This window comes from Leguminivora glycinivorella, chromosome 1 (assembly GCF_023078275.1).
Source record: "Leguminivora glycinivorella isolate SPB_JAAS2020 chromosome 1, LegGlyc_1.1, whole genome shotgun sequence".
NCBI classification, from domain to species: Eukaryota; Metazoa; Arthropoda; class Insecta; order Lepidoptera; family Tortricidae; genus Leguminivora; species Leguminivora glycinivorella.
In genome coordinates, this window is record NC_062971.1 from 33,124,219 (window position 1) to 33,141,285 (window position 17,067).

At 39.5% G+C, this 17,067-nt stretch overlaps 2 protein-coding genes across 2 annotated transcripts; one reads left to right on the top strand and one right to left on the bottom strand.

Annotated features, from left to right (window-relative positions):
- Positions 1-2,841: 2,841 nt before the first annotated feature.
- LOC125229060 (ATP-dependent DNA helicase Q5-like) lies at positions 2,842-12,626 on the bottom strand. Its single transcript, XM_048133840.1, has 13 exons — positions 12,378-12,626; positions 11,176-11,822; positions 10,989-11,094; positions 10,274-10,374; positions 9,406-9,465; positions 7,724-7,914; positions 7,068-7,274; positions 6,466-6,559; positions 6,183-6,296; positions 5,605-5,814; positions 5,254-5,422; positions 3,786-5,165; positions 2,842-3,141 (listed from the first exon to the last, which is right to left on the bottom strand). The coding sequence occupies exons 1-13, from the start codon at positions 12,469-12,471 to the stop codon at positions 3,041-3,043; spliced, it is 3,474 nt and encodes a 1,157-aa protein (XP_047989797.1). The 5' UTR covers positions 12,472-12,626; the 3' UTR covers positions 2,842-3,040.
- A 294-nt stretch (positions 12,627-12,920) lies between these two features.
- Positions 12,921-16,424, top strand: LOC125229070 (DNA polymerase beta-like). The gene is made up of 5 exons (XM_048133849.1): positions 12,921-13,355; positions 13,600-13,722; positions 15,230-15,392; positions 15,747-15,933; positions 16,314-16,424. Exons 1-5 carry the CDS (start codon positions 12,928-12,930, stop codon positions 16,406-16,408), a joined length of 996 nt encoding a protein of 331 aa, XP_047989806.1. The 5' UTR covers positions 12,921-12,927; the 3' UTR covers positions 16,409-16,424.
- The last annotated feature ends 643 nt before the right edge of the window (positions 16,425-17,067 follow it).

Below are 17,067 nucleotides of genomic sequence, written 5' to 3' on the forward strand. Positions count from 1 at the left end.
CCACTCGCAAATCGCTAGTGTGACAACGCCCTTAGTAGGAACATGACATACATATCTTTAACCTTGATACGTATTTACCAAAAAACTGTACTGTTTGTGTTTGTCCAGGTACTGTGTAGTGTGTACTTAGCCACGTATAATGTTCATGTCCTTGCTTTGTACGTTCAGTCAGAGACAGTAAATTGCAGCGATTTTAAAAGAGGACGACCGCTTATCCAAATGCACGTAATCGCCATTTCCTTCTTTGGATATCATATCCATTCGTGTAACTCAAGCATCAAGTTAAAATTTGTATAAGAATACTTTGCAGTTTGCATTCTCGAGAATAAAAGAGAGATAGAGAAAAGAGAGCCTATGCCATTGCCAGTAGGCCTAGCACATGATTGCCGCGAGAGTCTAATTGTTTTAATGACATAAGGACGGGTAGTCTATCTCGCGGCAATCATGAGCTAGGCCTACAGTTGGTGTAATGATAATTTTTAAGAAAAAAAAAACCGCCTTCCTTTGGGGTTCTGGTGATAAATACTTTCAAATGTTGGATTATGTTATCAATTCGTCTGTATATTTTTTAATGTTTGTTATTAGATATCTCCGTCATTTCTGAACAAATTTTGAAATTTGGATGATTCTGAAGTACTTACAGATAATGATTATTAGAACGGAACTCTAACCAGGGGCGGCTCACTCTTCATCAGCAGTTCCACTGCACCAAATGTCACTGTTCTGGACGTAAGTGCATGCTGTTCTTATAAAAATACCAAAGTCACTATAAGTGTGCCGTTCAGATTTGAGGAGTTCCATTCTGACCATCATCAGGAGTTCCACTGCACCAAATGTCACTGTTCCGTACGTAAATGCATGCTGTTCCTTTAAAAACACAAAAATCACCATATGTATGCCTTTCAGATTTGAGGAGTTCCCTCGATTTCTCCAGGATCCCATCATCAGAACTGGGTTCTGAGAAAAATGGGACCAATCTATATACATAGACATTCAATCAAAAAAAAAATTTCAAAATCGGTCCAGTAACGACGGAGATATCGAGGAACATTGCCTCCAGTCATTACGGTCACATTTACTCAGGAAAATGGTAGCATTGAAAAAAAAAATGTTGACCTTTTGAACACCACCTTTCATGTGGGGCGCGCCATGAACTTTGTCGGAGAGCGCCTAAATTGATACTGGTGGTTTGAGAGTGCGTTATCACACTATCCGATCCGATATCGGATGTCGGAAGGATTTCAAAAGCAAAAATCAAAGATGGCGGCTTCAATGTATGGGATATCGGTCCTACATCCGATATCGGATCGGAAAATGTGAAAACGCCTTTACGTGACAGTTTTGGCGGTCAAAGTAGTAATTAGCTACTTACGTAATTTGTACAAGATTCGTTCCTATTTGTCATCGCGCCTCGAGTTCGCCGACATACATGCAGGCGAGGTGATGAATCATACAAATGCACCTGTGCCCTGCGACAAATGGGAATACACTCAAACTCTGAATAACTCGCCCGCATGTTTATCCACTGTATCAAAATACTACTGATGACTTTGACTCCAATCAATAAACAATAAACCTTGAATTGAGTTGACGCGACTTACGGCAGCGTCAGTGTTGATTCGAAAATTATTTCGAAGCTTTATGTGTGCCATAAGAAATTCGAAAGTGTCTGATTTTTTTACTCATCGTCACAGATGATTTTGTGATTTCATTACACCAAATAAGAGCAAATTGAATGGAATATGAACTCGTAATAAACTCATTTGTTAACCGGTCAAATTCAATGAGGTGGCACACTGATATTTTATCCCGCCAGGCGGCGCCTCTGCTAGTGTCTAGGTATGTCACTGTCATTTATATGTGAGAGCGAGAAAACAAATATCATATTCTCGCTCTCACGTATGAAATTATTTATCTGTTCAATGGCCATCTGTCATAACCAGGGAGCGTACTTTTCGTGCCGATGACATCAATTTGACGTCACGCTCCATATAGGGTGATCACAAATTGTTTTATTGTTAATTATTAATCATTAGTCATCAATCATTTTAAGTTATGAATTTCTTTGCATGGTAATGAATGCAAGAAGGATGGTGTGCTTTACGGTAGAGAGAAATTCTCTTTTCTACGTCTTTATTGTAATGTGTTGTTATAAATACTATTTAATTAAATTTATTTATAAAAACAAATCAAATAATTTTATTCACGTTTCACATTTCAAGTAGGTATTATTTATGCCACATGTAAATGGACTACTGTATTTGAAGTAATTTGTACACGATTAAAATGATTGACGACTAATGATTAATAATTTACAATAAAACTATTTGGGATCACCCTATACGGAGCGTGACGTCAGATTAATGTCATCGGCATGAAAAGTACGCTCCCTGGTCATAACCTTTGAGTGTGCCTCTTCATTGCAGACACACTTCCTTATTACTTTCCTTTCTTTTTTTCACAATAGTTAGATTTTAGAAATACATATAATACATGGAAAATAAAAAAAAAATCATATAAAATCATTACGCGGCCAAATTTGCCGGGCAAATTAAAATCTAATACAAAAATATACTAACGATCCTCAAAAAACTAATCATAATCATAAACTAAGACTAAGTGTGCCCGAGGCATTGTTTTAATGACACTTGCTGCATATCCTCTATACAGGGCTAAACTTAAATTTTGGGTAGAATCATTAGTGATAAATAAACTATACTTTGTTGGTAGACGACACGAGAACGACATTTGGTTGATATGCATAAAATTATGTTTAAGAAATATATTTCATTAGAAACTTTATTACTGGGATTAAAATATTTCAAATGAAATTAGTTGACTATTTTAGTGGTTTTAATCGTGATTTGATCAATCAAACTATTTGTTATAACAATAAAATAGCTGTATTAAGCTTATTTACAACAAGATATTGCGTATCATGCATTTGACCATGAAATTAATTTATTATGTAGGGTATAATCACACAACCGCAACAACAAATATAAATAATGTAAATATTATATAAATAAAAGAGAAACTGTCATTGGCTAAGGTTCAGCTTCACCGCGAGGTCGCTTTCATTCTCGATTTTTATTTCTTTACTGAACGCTTTCTTGAGTAACATGTCGATAGCTGCTTCCTCTGCAAAGAAAACTTCAAGTTACTATTGCGTAGTATATCTACCTTAACGGGATTTTAGATTTTTATTCTTCCTTTCTTCAAACAATTCTATCTACATACAAAGAAAATTGAATATCAAATGCAAGTATTTACTTAAACACAAATTATTGTCCCGGATTTGTAAGTTCACATTTTTGACACATTTGTTTTGAAGTATGTTGCGATGTAACTAAGACGTATCGTTTGCCAAATCTAACGATTAATTTCGAATTGGTTGAATCGATTAGGCCATATGTACAAGGAGGCGCTTAAACAAATATACGATTTCTATCAACTTACTGAAATGTCATTTTAATCGAAATGACAGACTCTGCCACAGCACTAGTTTAAAAATAAAAATGAATGATAAATGACATAATAAGTAAATCCTGCGTGATAAATTAATATCGTAAAATACTCACTAACGAAGATCAGCAAATATGTAACATGTGTTAGATTATGTTTAAAGTAAGCGAAATATTGTTTGTAAGTACTTCATTTTTTAAATATTATACAGGATTTTATTTAAAATTTCATTAGGTTGCGCGAGTTTACGTTTTGTGGACGCTGTCATGTGTCAAAAAGAGGTTCTTACAGCTCTAGGACAATAGTGACAGTAGTCTTACCGGTGACTTGAATGGCGAGCAGCTGGTGCACGATGTGGCGCGCCGTGACCTTGAACAGGTCGCGGTTGTCGATCTTCTTGCGCTTGTAATACGGCATCAGCAACTTCACCACCAGCCCCGCCACATCCACCTTCTCAGCTTTCTTTTCCTCCTTTACAATCTTCTCAACTTTATGTTTTTTCTCCTTATGCCTATCCCTATGTTCCTTATGCTCTTTAGATTTACGTCTTAAACTTAACTTACTTCTATCTTTAGAGTGATGATCACTTTTATGCTTATGTGATGACTTAGGAGAGATTATATCTTTAGGCTTCTCTTTTTCTACAGGCTTTTCTATGACTACTGGTTCTGGCGGATTTTCTGAGAACATTTTCAGCGCTTGTAACACTTTATCGGCTTCTTTGCTGAGCTGATGCGCTTTGTCCAACTTTGCGTCTTCCTCGCTCGCTTCCACTGGATTAGAGCTGGCTGCTGACGAATTATGAGATTGCTCGGAGGAAGTATTTTCGATGCTGTTTTCTGGTTCATTCTCGTTGTTAGTTTCAAGTTGCAGGTCTATAACTAACTCTTTTTCAGACTCGCTACCTGAATTATTCTCCTCCGCGACGGACGTCGCTTCAGGTTTGTTTTGTTGTTCTTTTTGAGTAATTGTTTCTTCTGATTTCTTTTCATGTGAATGCTCAGTCTTTTTATGATGTTTCTTATCGTCGTGCTTTTTGCTTTCTCTTCGTTTTTTATCTTCCGTTTTAACTTTTTTAACTTCTGGTTTTTCTCCATCACTTTCAGATGATTCCCCAAACAAGTCTTTAATTTTTCTTTTAGCTTGTTTCGGTGACTTGCTTGGTGATTTATTTTCATTTGATTTGTTGTGTTTATGCTCCTTATGTTTTCTATCAGACTTGTGTCGTTCTGACTCTTTCTTATGGTTATCGCTTCTAGAATGCTTCGATTCTTTTTTGCTTTTGGTGCTATGTTTATCTTTACTGGGCACACCTTGTAACGTAATATTAATCACAAAAGTCTTCGTTTCGGAATCTTCTTTTGAGTCATTTTTAGAATCATCAATGGTTTCAATATTGTTTTCAGGTTCGGAATTATTTTCTATCTTTAAAGTAGTGTCGTTATGGATATCATCTGCCTGTTTAGTTTCTACATCGTTAGTGTCTTCTTTCAGCGCGTCCTCACTCGGACTTTTGCTATCGTCTATAAAGAGTCCGTCACCCTCACTATCATCTGGAGTATTCTTTGGAGATATTTGAGAGGCTTTCCTAAAGAAGCTCTGCAATTTAGTTTGCTGAAGCGGGTCTCTTTTGAACGAGTTCGCTTTACGTTGTGTCTCCTTGTCTGCTTTAGAAAGAACTCTTTCTTCATTTTTTGATTCTACAAAACAAAATAAATAAATTACATTCTCATACAAATGCAAAATTAGATTGGTAAGTACACAGATGTTTCTAGAGAAAAAACATACCCATTTCTAGCTCGGCCGCTGTGACGAAGCCGCCCATGTTAGTTTTCCCCTTCCCCTTCTTCGATTGTTCGAACTCGTTGACGAATTCTCTGAGAGTATTACGTTTTTTCGGCTCATAGGTTTTGAGCGCTGGATAGAGACCATCGTCGTAAGATTTTATCGAAGATATCTGAAATATAATGGTGGTGGTATAACCATACTTTTCGTGTGCGAAGAATTATACAGAAATACTGGTAAGATCTTTGAATAGCGTCAATGTGTCTTGTTTGAGAGACCGGGTACATCGGTATTTCTGTCTCTTTCATAGCCGCCATGTTAACACTTTTTTTTTCTCCTCCATAGTACACGTACCGTTTTCAGCACAGCGCGTCGGTACAGGCTGATGACAGTGCTGCCGCAGAACGCCTCATACTCCAAGTCAGCCGCGCACTGCTCCACGTCGGTGCGAGTGAGAGGGTGTACCGGATCTTCTATCCCTTTCATGGCCGCCATGTTGTTGTTTAGCGCATCTTTCACTAGGGACAGGTAGCTCTCGCGGGTGGCCACTGTTAGCCCGTTCACCTGAAAATAAATACATGTTACAACTAAAAATACGGCTTCCACGTGTCTTTCACTGCATTTATAACCTAACCACAAAAGTAAAATTTCGAAAAACCCCCGACCGCGACATAGTAGACCGATTTTCATGAAGCAAGGTTAAGAACACTCCCGACCAACTCAGCTTCCAGACAAAAAAAACTAAATCTAAATCGGTTCATCCGTTCGGGAGCTACGATGCCACAGACAGACACACACACAGACAGACAGATAGACAGACAGACAGACACGTCAAACTTATAACACCCCGTCGTTTTTGCGTCGTTAAAACGTTAAAAGGCACAAAAACGTAGTGTAGTCTGTGTAGTAAATACTAATTGTTGTAAGCATACCTTGGTGCCCGTGCTCTCGGAAGCCCTGCATGCGGAGTATTTAGCCGCCTGCTCGTCGCCGCCCTTGTCCTTCCTCCTGTCTCTCTCCGTGCTCTTCTTCCTCTTGGCGAACTCCTCGAGTATGAGCGAGCTAGTCACACCAGTTAGTGAGGCGTAGTGTACAGCATACCTTGGTGCCCGTGCTCTCGGAAGCCCTGCATGCGGAGTATTTAGCCGCCTGCTCGTCGCCGCCCTTGTCCTTCCTCCTGTCTCTCTCCGTGCTCTTCTTCCTCTTGGCGAACTCCTCGAGTATGAGCGAGCGCGTCTCCTGCGCGACGCGGCGGCGGCTGTCCTCGCCGTCCGAGCCGCTGTCGTCGGCGCCGTATGCCTCCGCTTCCCTGAGGACAAATAGTAATTGTAATTGACATAGTGACTCCACTGGTGCTCAAGACTGGACTCAAGATAGTAATGCGTCTTTAAATTACTCAATAGGGCAAATTCTTAAACTAAATTCCCCGTAAAGCCAACTCTCGGCTGCTGTTATTTTAACTCCTTTACTTAAACAATTAGCTCGTCATCATTTATTAGCTGATCTCATGCTCGTCAGTGCTTTTTCCTCTAAACTACCCATGTCTATATCACTCAACTCTTCTGCCCGTATCGCCCCTTACCCGAAGAATTGAATCCCCATCGTAATCTTGACATTGAAGCATGACCGCTCTGTACATCCTCTAACGTACACGCGTGCATACAACAATCACCTGTTCTGCCCGTACCGCCCCTCCCCGTACAACTCCGCAGGGTCCACGCTAGACACCAGTCCCCTTTGTGGTCTCGGCGACATGGCTCTTCTCTGATGTTGGTGGAGATCCTTCTCCAACCTACACGAGTCTCTATATCACTCACCTCATCTGCCCGTACCGCCCCTCCCCGTACAGCTGCGCAGGGTCGACGTTAGACACCAGCCCCCCTTGTAACCGTGCTGACATGGCTCGTCTCTGGTGTTGGTCGAGCGCTCGCCTGACCGCTCGCTCGTCGGCGCAGACGTCGCAACGGTCCACGCATTTGGGCGCTTCCTCGCCAAAGAAATCCGCAAACGTTTTGTGCCGACATCTGTACATTCAAAAAGAAGATTACTACATTGCTTCAAACACTTACTGTACTTACGAAACAAGGTGCTATGGTAACCATTAATTTTAGCAGGTTAGTTAGATAAAAGTAAAAATGCTTGATGCTGCTTCCTTAATATTTCTTACTGTAATATAGGTATGTAACAACGTCTTTGCACACCCGAGCTTTGTTTTGAGCAGGAAAACGACGGCGTTGCATTTCAAGCGACGATAGTAGGTACACACTGCAGAAAGCTGGCTTGTTTGTTGTACTTCACTTACTTTCGTACTTCATTTATTGTCTGTAGAACAACACACATCATCATAGTATACCTCTAATTACTTTACCTATAAATCTTGGATAAATTAAATATTTTGAATGTATCAAAATTGAATTCCATCGCCGCTATACTTGTATTTGAAGTAATATGCCTTGAGTTGGTTAATCCCTACCTGATTTCCTCACAGTATTTGACCATGATCTCGAAGCTCTTATACGCGTTCTTGCAGCGCTGCTTCTGTTCGGGCGTCTTGGCGCGCCCGAGCTCCGTTTTGAGCAAGAAGTCGACAGCATTGCGCTCCGAGCGGCAGTAGTAGACTCGGCAGAATGCTGGCTTGCCGTCGCGGCCGGCTCGACCGGATTCCTGCGATAGTTTGATAACTTCATTGATGGTTTTTGTCATGACATAAAGAAACATCTGAACTGAGAAATGAGAAGGCACACCTAAAGGTTAGGAGAGAAATCGCTACTACAGTCGCTATGGGTATAGAGAAAAAGTCTTCAAAGAATGAATGTGATTTGATAATATCAGCAGGCGTTTATAGTGGTGTTGCCTGGTGTGATAAAATGTTAGTTTGCCCCCTCATTAAAATGCAGTTTTCGGGTATCGGGTATCGGGTATCGGCGGCCTAAGGGTTAAACAGCAAGCCTGAACATTTAGGTGGTATAGGTCTTACAGGTATCTAAAAATTACACTGGGTCGTTCCAAGAACCGATGTTTGTAGTGGAACGAGAAGTATAAGGTTACTATCTTCTCTTCTCAGTCGTTCCCTCATGGCTGAGGATCGTGACCAACAGTGATTTCTCTCCACTTGACGCAGTCTAGGGCCATATGGACTGCCATCTGCATGGAACCACAAGCTTTCTTCACGGTCTCAGCCCACCTTAGCGGTATTCCACCCCTGGAGCGTCGGCCTTCGACTGCCGAGCATAATGTTCCTTTCGAGAGTGTGCTGTTTAGAACGCATGATATGCCCGAAGAACCTGAGTATTCTCTCCTGACAAATAGTTGAGAGCCGCTTGGTGATATTCAGTTCTCGCAGTATTGACTCGTTAGTTCTAAAAGCAGTCCATGGGATCCTGAGCATCCGTCTCCAGCACCACATCTCAAAAGCATCAATCTTTTTCCTATCTAGGGTTTTTAAGCTCCAAGTTTCAGCGCCATACATAAAGATGGAGAACACCAATGCTCGCACCAGCCGTACCTTGGTTGCACGACGAATACCACGGTTTTTCCATAGCTTCTCTAATCGAGCCATAGCACCTTTCGCCATTCCTGCACGTCGACATATCTCTTGTGTATTGCCACCGCCATTAGAAATAAGCGACCCCAGGTAAACAAACTTATCCACTTTCTCGTAGCTATCAAGGGCATTGGATTGAGGAAGAACACTTGCTCGGTCTACTACCATGATCTTGGTTTTGCTGTGGTTTATTCTCAATTCAGCTTTAGCACTCTCTGCTTCAACTTTCTTCAGCAGGGCCGCCATCTCCTCTTCACTCGAAGCCACAATAGTAGTGTCGTCTGCGTACCTTAGGTTTGTAATGTTGCGGCCGCCCACCTTGATGCCGAATTGTGTGTCCTCAAGTGCTTTTCTCATAATGTTTAATGTTTAATGTTTATTAGGGCACAAACGGTACAATTTATCTTATAAAATAATGTTATCAGTTAATACAAAAACCAATGAATTCGCCATACAAGGTATTCGCCATACAAGGTTACTATACCATCCTTTTTATATAGTGAACGAAGTGTGTTGTGAATGTTGTCCTATTATTATAATTAATGCAGTTATTAAGCTATTCATACACATTTGAACTTGTTGGCAGCGAATGATAGCCGCAACCTTCGTACCTGATAGTAGGCCGCGACGTTCTGCGCCAGTCCCCAGTGCGCCACAGCTCGGACGGTCGCCTAAAGATATAAATAGATCTATAATATATTCGTGCACTTTACATACATTTGCGTTACTAGCATTTCAAATATGGAAAGTGACAGCTTGGCGGTAGTTACTATCAGTTAACCGCAGCGTTATCTTTCTATTTCCGATACTACAGTAACCCATTTACAACAAAATTAGAGAAGCTGTTTGATATATTCGATTACAACATACTAGTTAAAACAAAAAAATAATTTATAATAATATTGATAATCTATACCTATTGTGATAGTCATAATTTGCATGTACATATGATTAATTAAAATAACTAATATAATCACAGGTTTTTAAACAAAATTCACTCATTAGCACCGTGTTGCAAAAAAGGCGGCAGATTCAGGAGCGCGAAGATGCTTCGGGCGAAACCTTTTTCAGTACAGATGGTGTTTTTTTACGCACTAGTGCAAGAAGTGGTTCATTATATGTCAGGTCGAAACTTCGGAGGGACATCTGTATCTGTACTGAAAAACGTCGTACGATACTCGTGCGAAAAGGAAATTCGTAACTCGTGTCGATTAAAAACACTCCCTTCGGTCGTGTTTTAATTTATCGCCACTCGTTTCGAACTTCCCTTTTTACGCATTTGTATCGTAATATACTATTAAAGATTACCTAGCCAAGAAGCTAACCGTCTGCAACTTAGCAAACAAAACTCTTATGCATGTCTGTCGCACTAATATTTACAGTGACAGTAAACAATTACCGTTCCTTTAACTACAGCTCAAACAATTGGCATCCTGTCTATGCCCTCTGTTCTTCCCACAATAATTCAGCCATACGAACCTTGTCCACGCCCATGCCGAAGGAGACAGTGGCGCACACGCATGGCACTTCGCCGCGCGACCAACGCTCTTGTACCGTCACGCGATCCGCGGATTTCATACCTGCAGAGTTGCAAGCAAGGTTTAAGTATAAATGTCATCAAATATGTTGCCAGCAGGCAAGAAAAAGGCCCACCTTGTTGCTCGCTATAAAGACGCTATTTATATAAATATATATATGTACCTACAAACAAATCGCGGCAAAATGCGGCGCATGGGTCGATGTTTTCGCCCAATTGTCTAATTTAAAGTCCCACTTTGTTACTTATCAAATGGTAATTATTTCTTTGTACATATATTTATTCAAATCAGTATCAAGGTAGCAAAGAAAAAAAATTTAAATGTTCAATGTTTTAGGGCATTAGCAAACTATTGACATTGATGATTTCACATACTTTTGGTGCAGACCTTGGACTAGGCTTTGTGGTAGGAACTGGGAATATTGTACAATAACCAAAATAAGAACAGTATTCTCTTCTCAAAAAATAGCACAGACACATATTTATAAAAAAAGTTAAGTATCATTTTCTTGTTGGAGTCAGTCTTAAGAGTTCCAAATTTAATTATCAAATAAATCACATAATATGAGTACAAGCCTGAGCAAACAACGGCTGCATTATTTAAACAGCCTCACTCAAAATAGGTTACCGTGTAAAATGCCTGCCTACAGTACATACCACCATGATATGCCAGTGATGGTAAACCTCTTTTGTTCAGCATATTTGATATTTCCTCAGTTTGATCACGAGTTCTACAGTAAACAATAACAGCATTTTTGTCTTTCTGAAAGAAAACATTAAATGTTACATTAGAAAAATAGAAAAAAAGCTCCAAAAATTCAAATTTAAAATATGTGAAACTTACTGGCTTAACATTTTCATCTTCCTTTAAACTCTTCTTTAAAAATTCCATTAAATGTCCAATTTCATCATCTATACAATTTTGATAAACAACATCATAAAATAAATTCTTCCTAAAACTAGGTGTCTTGAACTGTGCTACAGGGGTCAGAAGCTTGAGATTCGCCATTATGTCTTTAGTGACTTCCGAACTTGCTGTAGCAGTGAGAGCGACCCATGTCACAGATTTATATTTCTCCCTCAGATCTCCTAGCTTCAAATAGTCTGGTCGGAAGTCATGACCCCATTCACTGACGCAATGAGCTTCATCAACAACTACATATGAGATCTTCTTATACTTAATGAGATGCTCCATCAATGATTTGAAAGTTCCTGTAGCAGCCTGCTCGGGCGTTACATAAAGGAACCTAGTGTTTGGCTTCATACTTCTTAAATCATTCAGGACCCTCTCTCTATCTTTGCCAGTCATTTTAGAGTTGATTGATTCTGCAGTGATTTTGATTTTAGTGAGATGGTCTATCTGGTCCTTGATCAGGGCCAGCAGTGGTGAGAACACAATAGCCACCTTGTTGTCTTGCAGCATGGCGGGCAGCTGGAAGCACAGGGACTTGCCCGACCCCGTAGGCATGGACACATACACATCATGGACTCCTGGAAGTATTCATTTACTTATATCATAAATCTGTCAGGTTGGCAGTAGGTTAATTTTTTTTTATTAATAAATTAATAACTAAATACACATTGTAGTAATTGTCTCAATTAAAGGAACTTTGCTTTCATTTTTAATTATATTTTGATATTTATGACTTATGAAACTAAACAATTAATGAAGACATATTTAGCAAGATTTATTGCCAAACTTCAATTATTTTAAAAGAGAGTTTTTCGTGTCATTATTTATTTATTTATCGTATGGCATATACTGTATCTCTACTTTTAAATGTTTAAAAAGTCAGACTGCATTAATTAGTATTGAGATAAAGAAAACAAAAAAGAAAGTGCGATTATTATCATACCTATCACGTCTTTATTTTGGCAGCACTGATATAACGCGACTATTTTGAAGTGTGATTCTTCTCGCGCAATACAAGACCTTTGTGTTCTTACCAAATATAGCAGTATAAAAATTATTGCGTGTAAGATTTGGTGTTTATTTATAAATAATTACTGGGCTTGTATACAGATTTATCATTTACTACCGCTTACCTCTAGCTACTGCCCTTACTGCACGTTCTTGAAGTTCACTTTTAAACTTTCTGTGTCCAAAATACTGCGACAGTTTCTGTGTTATATTATCCATAACGAAGACTTTCCTTTTGTCGCACAGTTGTAACAGATATTTCACTTAATTGTAAACACGCAACACATTGAACTGTGTTATCATCATAACACATTATTTATTAAAATATATGCAAGTATTTTCAACAAAAATAACAATTATCAAAACAACCTCAAAATCAATCTGACATTTGCGAATTACCATAGAAATTCCGCCAACCAACCGCTAACTTGTATTCAGACCAGTCTGGCCAACTGCAAAACCAGTAACCCGCTAAAATTTAAACTGTTGGATATTCAATGTAAACAACGAGTTTTTGTAAAACCATAAAACTATAAAAACTAATTATAATAATAATTATTAATGCGTCTTGGTTTCTTTTATAATTATGTAAACATGTTCATGTAAATAAAGAGTTTTTACAAAAAGAAAAATTATAATATTCCGATTTCCAATTGCCACAGATTTCTACCTGCCATGAGTAAACGAAAGAATCCTTCAGGAACGGATAATTTAAATGGGGACTTCTGCGACTTCTTGATGGAATTAGCAGAATATGAAAAAAACGTTAGCCGTAACATACACAAGTACAATGCCTACAGGAAAGCAGCAAGTGTTTTGGCTTCTCACAGCAAGAGAATAGAATCCGGAGACGAAGCCAAAAAATTAAACGGAATCGGTGACAAAATTTCGAAGAAAATCGATGAGTTCCTACAAACCGGAAAACTACAGAAGCTTGAAAATATTCATCATGATGAGGATGCTCAATCCATCAGTTTGCTTACGCGAGTTTCAGGAATTGGTCCCGTGAAAGCAGCTGACTTAGTAAAGAGCGGGATTAAAACTATAGAAGCTCTCAGAGAGAGCCAAAACAAATTAAACCATCATCAACTGATTGGTCTAAAGTGAGTAATATTAAGACTTTCTTTTAAAAAAATATTCCGGATGAATTAGTCAATTTTCGCTTGCCGCTTACGCTCGCCACCTTGAGTTCGACGCGCCAAAGAAATCGGGCTCTGTCGAACCGAACATAAAAATTATAGGTACCTACGGGTATTCAAAGCTCACTCAGAATTTTCTGCAAATCCTAAATATTGATCAAACAAATATGGTTGGATTTTTGGTTGTAAATATAATGCTCATTTTCAGATACTTTGAAGATTTTGAGAAGAAGATACCAAGAACGGAGATACAAGAAATTGAAACCAAATTGAAAGCCAAAATTTTGGAACAAGATCCTCAATTCACCGTGACAATTTGTGGCAGTTACAGGTTTGTGTGTTTTGTACTTACTGTTACGGCAATTGAGTATCTGAAGAGCACATTCATCAATCTCTAGTTTAAGATTTAATACTTAAGGAAACCATTATGTAATTGAAATCCAGTAAGACGTATAAATGCCATACGATAAATAAAATAAAACTTACTGTTTATCTTTGGCACATAAGTACCTATGTAACTAATCAAGTTAGGCAGATGCCTACTTTTTATAAAGAGAAAGGAGTGTACAGATTTCTAAGGGGTCGGCAATGCACCTATGCATAAGTTGCAGGCGTCCACATGTTTCGGTGACTGCTTATCATCAGGCGGTCCGTATTCTTGTTTACCACGTGTTGTACCTATATTAAAAAAAAAACGGTTTAGGTTGAAATTTCATTTTATATTGTTCGCATCTATACCTAATACCTTGACTGTAAAATTTTTTAACTTCTGATTAGCAGAAACGTCTGCAATCGATGCCACTAGGCTTAGAATAAATTTAAAAGTGGAAAATGTCTGCCTTGGGTGAGACTTGAACTCACGGCCTCTGGATCGATACTCCAGCGCTCTGCCAACTGAGCCACCAAGACTTCAACCAAGCCAGCGAAATTTTCCACTACTAAGGTCAATGGGACCCGTAGCGACATCTACCGTAAGAGTGTTAAACTTCTTAAACGGCAACCCGGAGTTCCAAGTCATATTGGATCCAGAGGCCGTGAGTTCAAGTCTCACCCAAGGCAGACATTTTTCATTTTTAAATTTACCTTGACTGTACTTACTACCTATACGGCCTACGCACACGTCACTCGCTCTCGATCGCGCTTTAAGTACCTACACGCTAGCCGTTCATTCGAATGAACAAGTGGCCGAGGGGCGCCACGCCCCTCCTGCGTAGTCGTGTGGCACGTACCTACTATCCTTCTGAGTGTTACGTAGTAACTTGTTAGTATTAGTTAAATAAAGAGTAGGTTATTTGTGGTTTTGCGGGCAAGTGAAGGATCTGTATGTTAGTACCTTATTAATTTATTTATTTAATCGTATGGCAAATTATAAAAACAATCAGAGTGTAGCCTTGAGGTTGCTAAGCCAGGCAACCAGGTCCGGTGTCACGACGAACAGATCTTCGGCAGGCCCGGGATATGAGTGGAGTGGGCAGCGTTGGAAGATATGTTCAGTAGTCTGCTCTTCCTCTCCGCATTCGCAAAGTGGTGAATCCGTCCAACCCCATTTGTGTGTGGCTGATTTGCAGCGGCCATGACCGGTTCTCAGCCTGTTCAAGCGACACCAGATTTTCCGAGGAAGATCAAACCCGTTTGGTTTTTCAGTCGGATCAGATATGTGGCTTTCCCGTGATGTTGCAGGCCAATCCGCTTTCCACCTATCTGCAATGCTAAAACTGCTCAGGCTCTCGGCTACAGTGCAGGGTGGGTTCCGGGATTTAAGTCGCCGAGGGGGTGGGTGGCAGAGTACCTTATTAATAATCTGTGCCTATACTTTACTTTATTGATTTAAAATCCAGGCGCGGCAAGTCAGAAAGCGGCGATATAGACGCCCTCGTGACCCACCCATCAGTCGTAGCCGATAGTAAGAAGAAACACAACGAGCAACTGCTCAAGAGCATTGTGGATGCTTTGAGCGGATTGGTTACAGACACTATCTCTATGGGAGACACTAAATTTATGGTATGTGGACTAAATTGTAATTCATTGATACTTTTAAAAATGCCACTGAAGAGTCGACACTAATATATTTTTGCCTTAAAGTAAAAGTTTACTCTGGTTATTTCCTTTCTCTAACGTTTTATGGCATACTCTTCTGAGGTAATCTAATATAAGAAATTAAGTAAATACACGAGCAGGGGCGTAACATGTGTGCACCTGCTTAGACTGTGACTAGAAAATGGACCTTGCTGGTACAATTTCTAAATAATATCGTATAGCAATTACATGCAACCAATTACATATCTAATATGGGATATTATGCTTTAAAATTGACTTGCTAGTAAGGAACGTGATCTCGCAATTCCATCTTTTCAGGGCGTATGTCGACTACCAGGACTTCCAGCTCGTCGTCTAGATATCCGACTAGTCCTGCCCACGCAGTACCACTGCGCAGTCCTGTACTTCACGGGTAGCGACGTCTTCAACAAGCAGATGCGTGCACACGCGCTCGAGAAGGGGTTCACGCTCAACGAGTATTCGCTGAGACCGGTCGGAGTCACAGGTACGTACAGACTTCTGTCTCTGTATTGCAAGTGTCCAAACTATGCCAAGGTAACTTAAAATTGACTCATGAAAAGAAGTGAGACATCCAAAAGGTAGGTATACAATCCGACCCGTGAAAATAAAATTGAGGCGAAGGTCTAACCGCGGTTTTCAGATCAAAAACGTCCTTCCGAGACAGGCTAGTTTTATGAGTCAGGCGTTTTTTAGTCGCCATCTGTTATAACGAAGCGGGCAGTGTTTACAAGGCGTGTTCCGATATTTGTGAGCACCTTGCCCGCTCTGTGGTATCTGATGGTGGCTGTAATATTGTACTATTATATTCGTCCGACAATGAACGTGTCTTTACTTTTAACATAATAACCATTCCTGTTGTTGCAGGTGTACCCGGTGAACCAGTGCCAGTATCCTCGGAAGAAGACATATTCGATTACATTGACTATCCTTACAAAAAGCCAGAGGATCGTAACATGTAGTAGGTTATCGTGTCGCATGAGGATACGGTAGTGAAAATGCTAAAATGGAAAGGAGCCCCCCCCCTTTCAACTTGGGAATTTTAGTTAAATATACAAGTGTTATAAACTAGATTTATCGAAAAAAAAATTGTCCATTAAGAACAACTCAGTCAAAAGATATTTAAAAAAAATCTTTAAAATCGAGGTTCCGCTCTCTACTCTTTCCTCCTTCAAAACTTAATCAATCGGAACGAAATTTGAGAATCTGAATAACAATGAAATAATCTATGTCGGACCGTTTAGCTTTTTTGGAAATTTTTGATTAGCTCTAGTCTTTAAAAAGCAGAATATCAAAAAAATCAAAACGGTCCGACACAGATAAAAATAATAACAATCTGTGTTGAAAAAATCATTGCTCTATCTTCGAAAACCAGGGAGGAAATAGTCGAGCGTTTGTATGGAGAATTGACCCCTACCGTATCGTCTTAATATGTTAACCATCCATCTTATTACAGCTTGGCAAAAAAGAGTAGAAATCGTTTTTTTTAAACATAGCAATACTTATTGTTCTTATACAAAAGTGACTCAATATTAGTTACCACATGCATAACGGTTTACATAGACGGTGGCGCCCCCATTATTTTCTACTTTTTTTTCAAGCTGTACACCTTGGCCCGTAG